This window comes from Myotis lucifugus, unplaced genomic scaffold (genome assembly GCF_000147115.1).
Source record: "Myotis lucifugus unplaced genomic scaffold, Myoluc2.0 scaffold_823, whole genome shotgun sequence".
Taxonomy (NCBI): domain Eukaryota; kingdom Metazoa; phylum Chordata; class Mammalia; order Chiroptera; family Vespertilionidae; genus Myotis; species Myotis lucifugus.
The window spans coordinates 105,022-111,580 of record NW_005871871.1 but is presented as its reverse complement, the minus strand read 5'-3'; the positions used below and the strand labels follow the sequence as shown (position 1 = coordinate 111,580).

Genomic DNA, 6,559 nt, shown 5'->3' with positions numbered 1-6,559 from the left:
TGAAAAATGGGTTTCATGATCTCAGATTCGTAGGGCTGTGAAGCGAGTGTAAAGGTGCTGAGCTGTAACATGTGCCCCATAAACAGGGATTATCAAATAACAACTAATCGTTATTGAACGCTTATATGCCAGGCACTGTTGTATGACCTCTTGGTTCGTAGGTCGATGCTCAACCACTGAGCTACACCAGCCGGGCTGTTCTGAATTATTTGATGTATAAATATGTTGAATGATATGGTCCTTCTCTTTTGTGGAATTGAGCATTTTTTTTTAAAAAAATACATTTTTATTGATTTCACAGAGAAAGGGAGAGGGAGAGAGAGATAGAAACATCAATGATGAGAGAGAATCATTGATTGGCTGCCTCTTACATGCCCCCTACTGGGGATCAAGCCCAAAGACTGGGCATGTGCCCTTGACTGGAATCGAACCCGGGACCCTTCAGTCCGCAGGCTGATGCTCTATCCACTGAGCCAAACCAGCTAGGGCGGAATTGAGCATTTTTACAACCAGTGGCCTCCAAGAGCTCTCTGAGGCCTGCAGGCTGGGAGTTCCTACCACCACTTCCCAGATCAGGGAACTGAGGCTGAGAGAGGGGACTGAGCCCTGTCCTAGGGGGTCAACATAGGTCTGAGTCAAGAACTCTGACTCTGGACCCCAAGCTCTTCCCAAAAACCCCCTGGAGCTTGGGATCAGCATCCATGGGACCCAACCCTGTCTTCTTCTCTTGGCCTTGGTGTCTGCTCTGGAGGAGGCAGGGATGCTGGAGCCCAGACTGCCCTCGAGGCAGCCGGAAATATCCATGGGAATCGAGGAACGCCAAGCTGTCATGCCAAGATGAGCTTGAGAGCATCAGATGAGAGGCAGCTGAGAGCAAACATCAGCATGGGTCTCCTTTCCCATCTCAGAAATGGCTACGAGGTGGAGCAGTTCCGGTGGGGTTGGGATATACATATTGACATTCTTTAAAATCTTTTCTGAACATTTTCTGGGGCCAGAGGCTGGGAATCCAGTAGTCACTGTGACAGTGTCTGCCTGCCCTCCTGGGCTCACAGTCCAGTCTGGGGACAGACTCCTTGACAGTGACCACTCAGAGTGGGCAAGGCTGGGATGGGGGGAACCCGAGGGGGCAGCTGCCCCAGCCTGGGGGTCAGGGAGGGCTTCTTGGAGGAGGAGTTACAGAAGTAAACAACAGCCCCGAGTGCCCCACCATGGAACTCAGTCTCACTGGGGAGCAGGGGCCGTTAACAAGTCAACCAGATAATTACTAAGTGGGGAAGTGCCGGAGGATGAGCCTGAGGGCAGCTTGGAGGAGGTGACAGCTAAGAAGGGTGGCAGGTAGAATGTACTGGGCAAAGGGAAAGCTACTGCCACGGCCTGGGGATGGTGGTAATGACCTTGGCATGTTGAGGAACTCTAAATAAAAACAGTCCAGGGAGGCCAGGAGCCCTGCTGGAGCCAAGGAGGGGCCACCCAGGCCGGGAGGAGGGGCTTGGCTTTCTCCTAGGAGTCCTGGGGAGCCACAGGAAGTTCTCAACGGGAGAGTTGGTCATTCCTTCAGCAGATATTGAATTCATGGGGGGCGGGGGGAGGCAAAGTAGGTTTATAGTGATGCGGACGTGAATCAGTTTATTCTTGTATTCTTATTTATTCATTAATTATTGTATTGTTTATTTTTTATTATTATTCACCTACTTTTGCCCACCCCTGGATGTCCGCTGTGCATCAGGCCCTGATCTGGGCATGGGGGATACAGCAGTGAACAAAATGGACAGACAGCCCTGCCCTCCCAGAGAGGACTCTAGCCGAGGAGGCAGATAATTGCAGATAATTGAACAGATAGCATTAGAGGCTGGTGAGTGCACGGCCCAGAGATGGAGCGGGGAGGGGTGGCGGCAGTGAGGGTGCATGAGTTTGCAGTTTCGGAGAGCAGGGGCAGGAAGGCCTCCTCCAGAGCTGACAGCTGAGCAGAGGGCGGGAGGAACTGAGGGGCCATGAGAGCTGAAGGGGAGGAGGGCTCCAGTAGAGGGAAGAGCAAGGGCAAAGCCGCTGAGGTGAGAAGGGAGGACAGCTCCTGGGACCGGAGCTGAGTAGGGGGAGAGGAATGAGGAATCAGGGCCCACATCAGGTTAGGCCTCGTGCCTGGGCTTTTGTGAGGACTTTGACTTTGATTCTGAGTGAGGTGGGACCCACCCATAGGAAGGTTCTGAGAAGAGGCGGGGTGGAAGCGGAATTAGCGTAAATGGGTTTAACTGCATACCCGTGGGGGGAGAGGGGTGGGCAGGAAGTTATATTAATTTCCCATGGCTGCTGTAATACATGACCACAAACGTGGTGGCTTAAAACACCAGGAAGCCCTTCGCTCACAGCTCGGGAGGCCAGAAATCCCAAAGCAAGGTGTCAGCAGGGCCACTCCCTCCCAGGCTCTGGGGAGGATTTGTCCACGTCTGGCTCCTAGCTTTTGCTGGCTGTTGTTTGACAACCCCAGGAGTTCTGTGGCTTGTAGCTGCACCACTCCAATCTCTCTATCTTCACAGGGCCTTTTCTTTTTAAAAAAATATATTTGTATTGATTTCAGAGAGGAAGGGAGAGGGAGAGAGAGACAGAAACATCAACAACGAGAGAGAATCATTGATCAGCTGTATCCTCGCCCCACATTGGGGATTGAGCCTGTGACCCGGGCATGTGCCCTGACCGGGATTTGAGCAGTGACTTCCTGGTTCAGAGGTTGATTCACATGGCCTTTTCCACCCCAGCTGATCTCATCCTAAAATCCTCAATTACACCTACAAAGACGCCTTCTCCATGTAAGGCCACAGCCTCAGGTTCCGGCGTTAATATTTGGGTGGACACATAATTTTGGGGGCCTACCATCATTCAAGCCCCCGAGGGGGGGAAGCTTGGAAGCAAGAAAACCCACCTCCCATTACCTGGTTGAGTTCGGCAGTCAGCCGGCACACGCAATGCCAAACAGGCTCCTTAACCAGCCCGGGCATCTCCAGCTATGGCTACCGGGGCCGAGACTGCCGCGCCAACCTTTACCTGCTGCCCACGGGGGAGATCGTGTACTTCGTGGCCTCCGTGGCTGTGCTATACAGCGTGGAGGAACAGAGGCAGCGGCACTACCTGGGACACAACGATGACATCAAATGGTGAGGCCTGGGAGGGGGCCTGGAGAGAGATGCTCCTGGGGACAGTATTGGGGGTGGGGTGGGAGGGGCCGGGCCTTTGGTGGCCTGCAGGCTGAATTCAGAGGGGAAACGTGTGGATTGGTTATATTTCAGATTATTGGCTAATTTTCTCAAATGCCTGGATATTTCACTTCCTTTGAAAACTTCTAGCTGGCATCTCAGATAATCCAGCCGTCTGTTGGACCTACTTGGTGTGGCCACTTATTTTTCTTTTTACTTAACTTATTTACTTTTTTTTTTTTTTTTTATTCATTTTTTACAGAGAGGAAGGGAGAGGGCTAGAGAGTCAGAAACATCGATGAGAGAGGAACATCGATCAGCTGCCTCCTGCACACCTCCCACTGGGGATGTGCCCGCAACCAAGGTACATGCCCTTGGCCGGAATCGAACCTGGGACCTTTCAGTCCACAGGCCGACGCTCCATCCACTGAGCCAAACCGGTTAGGGCAACTTATTTACTTATTTATTTTTATTGATTTCAGAGAGGAAGGGAGAGGGAGAGAGAGACAGAAACACCAGTGATGAGAGAATCATTGATTGGCTGCCTCTTGCGTCCCCACACTGGGGATTGAGTTCGCAACCCTGGGCATATGCCCCGACCGGGAATAGATCCAGAGACCCTCCAGTATGCTAGCCAGCACCCTAACCACTGCATATACCGGCCAGGGCAGTGGCTGCCCTTTAAGTGGGTGCCCTCTCCTGGCCATTTGTGGTACAGGCCTTAGCGCTTTGGACACTTGAATTAGAGACCACAGGCCCAGGTCTTGCTTCTGAGCTGGGGTACCCAGAGGGTACCTCTTTATTGATACTGTTTATTGACTAAACAACTCAGTCAACCAACTGTAGAATGAATAACCAGGCATCACGACTGTGGCATGCTATCGGGGGGGTCCTGGCTGCCCTCGCGCCCACTGAGCCCTGTCCATCTGTCCTCTCTCTCCTCAGCCTGGCTGTCCACCCTGATATGGTCACCATTGCCACTGGACAGGTGGCAGGCACCACTAAGGAAGGGAAGGTAACGGAGTGAAGCGGGCAGGACCAGGAGACGGGTGGGGTCTTGGGCGGGGTGGGGGGGGTGGGGGGCAGGCAGCTGGGCCGCCCCAGGTAACAGGCCTCTCTTCCCTGCAGCCACTGCCACCCCACGTGCGCATCTGGGACTCAGTTTCTCTCTCCACTTTACACGTGCTGGGCCTGGGCGTGTTTGACAGAGCTGTGTGCTGTGTGGGCTTTTCCAAATCGGTAAGTCCTGCGCCCACCCTCACCTGCCCCCCCCCCCCCCCAGAATCTGGAGCCAGCACAGCACCTTCCCGCTGGGCCCCGGGGGTGGATGCCACGGGGGTAGACCCTGCTCCTGGGAGAATCACCCAGGCCCTCCAGGGTGGGCACCCATCTCTGGGACTTCACAGACCTGCTCTGTTAGCCTCCATGAAGGGAACCCGTAGGTCCTGATTGCACCAAACTCCTCCGTGATCCCTTGTAGATCAGGGAACGCCGTTGCACTGCTGCTCACACCACCTTTCATTCTCCAAGGGCCCTGATTCTTTAGGCATTTCCAGGCCAGTGTCCAGGGAGGTGGGCCTTGTTGTAACCAGATGGGTGTTGGCGGGTCTGGGCAAGATAAGTAAAGCAATTGAGAGTAAGCCTTTAGGAATTTGTAGAGCAAGTTGACATTCCCACACCAAGTCCAAGTATGGTGGTGTGTTGTTTTTAAAACCATATTTTACATTTTTATCATTATTTTACCAAAGTGTTGGTCCGTCATGGATTGGGGAATAAAAAACAACCGGTCTTCCCACAGAGAGGTTAAGAAGCTTTGGGTTAGAGCCTCACAGGTTTTCTGAGTCCTAACGAGACAGTTGAGAGCTTTGGGAGGAAAAAAGCGATTTTATTGCCTGTGTGTGTGTGTGTGTGTGTGTGTGTGTGTGTGTGTGTGAGAGAGAGAGAGAGAGAGAGAGAGAGCAAGAGAGAGATCCTGCAAAATCAAAATTAACCCTTGTTTAACTAAAGATATGAAAAAACATCTTGTCGAGTTAATTACTTGTTTAATTTCATATACATAAAAGGCATTTCATAGGAAAATGGAGATTAGATGGTCTCGTATGAATTCCTGACTGCAAGATGACTGCAGAGAAATTGTAACAGAGGGCAAATTAGACACACTTCTCAGGGACAAGTCATTTCAAAGGGAAAATTATAGAAACCTTTTAAACGTGGGTATGGCTCCTGGATAGGGAGTGTATTTTCATGTGCTTCACGTAACGTGGGCCAGAGCCTTTGAAAATCTTAAAACAGGTCTGAGTGGCAAGTGCCCCAGTGGGGGGGGAGTTTGGGGGGATGGATCCTGACCCACCTTGCCCCTCTCTCCTAGAATGGGGGCAACCTGCTCTGTGCGGTGGACGAATCCAACGACCACGTGCTTTCCGTGTGGGACTGGACCAAGGAGGCCAAGGTGGTGGACAGCAAGGTGGGGTGACCCTTCCCATCCCTTCTCCTCGGGACGCCCCGGGGGGACTGGCTGGGTCTCAGTGGTTAGGAGCCTGGTATGAGATAGGCTCCCCTTGAAACCCTGGCTTTGCATTTGCTGGCTGGTGACTCTGGGCTTGCCCTCTCTGAGCCTCAGTTGCTTCATCTGTAAAATGGAAGCATCTTCCTTGTAGGGCCTTGGCTTTGATGTTGGGATATGGGGTGGGTGGACCAGGCCCAAGAGAAGGGTTGCTATGAGGTGGCTGCTGACTCTACAGTCCTGCCAGGTCCAAGACCGACCTTGACTTGCATCCCTGGGCAGTGGCCTCCTGTACGGATGAGGGACCTTGGGCATGGTGGAGGGGAGAAGTCCTTGTCCAAGGTCACACGCCAGTTCGGGGCTGGGGGCCGGAGACCTGGGTGCTGGATGGGGGCCCACGGTTTGGGGAAGGAGAAATGGTTGCGAGGCTGGGCTCTGGGGTCAGACCGATGTGAGTTGAGGCTGAACACGATGCTTACCTGGCTGTGTGGCTTTAGGCAAGTAACTTCACCTCTCTGAGCCTCATTTCTGCTTTGTTTCTCTTTAATGTATTTTTATTGATTTCAGAGAGGAAGGGAGAGGGAGAGAGAGATAGAAACATCAATGGTGAGAGAGAATCATTGATTGGCTGCCTCCTGCAGGCCCCCCACTGGGGATGGAGCCCGAAACCCGGGCATGTGCCCTGACCAAGAATTGAACCGCTGCAATCTCTCGGTTCATGGGCCGAAGCTCAGCCACTGGGCCACACCAGCCAGGCAAGCCTCACTCCTTATGTGTAATAGGGGGGCACGATGAGCCTTACCTCATAGGGTGCTGGGGGATAAATGTAAAGTGCTGAGCACGGTGCTAGGTGCCCAGTAGGGCT

The 6,559-nt window shown here is 52.9% G+C and overlaps 1 protein-coding gene across 1 annotated transcript in view; it reads left to right on the top strand.

Moving 5' to 3' along the window:
• Window positions 1-6,559, top strand: part of EML2 (echinoderm microtubule associated protein like 2) — a 27,232-nt gene that overhangs the window by 6,708 nt on the left and 13,965 nt on the right. Inside the window, 5 exon segments of the mRNA XM_023747257.1 lie at window positions 3,003-3,152; window positions 4,137-4,206; window positions 4,320-4,430; window positions 5,560-5,655; window positions 5,977-6,145. Coding sequence (XP_023603025.1) covers window positions 3,003-3,152; window positions 4,137-4,206; window positions 4,320-4,430; window positions 5,560-5,655; window positions 5,977-6,145 — 596 coding nt within the window.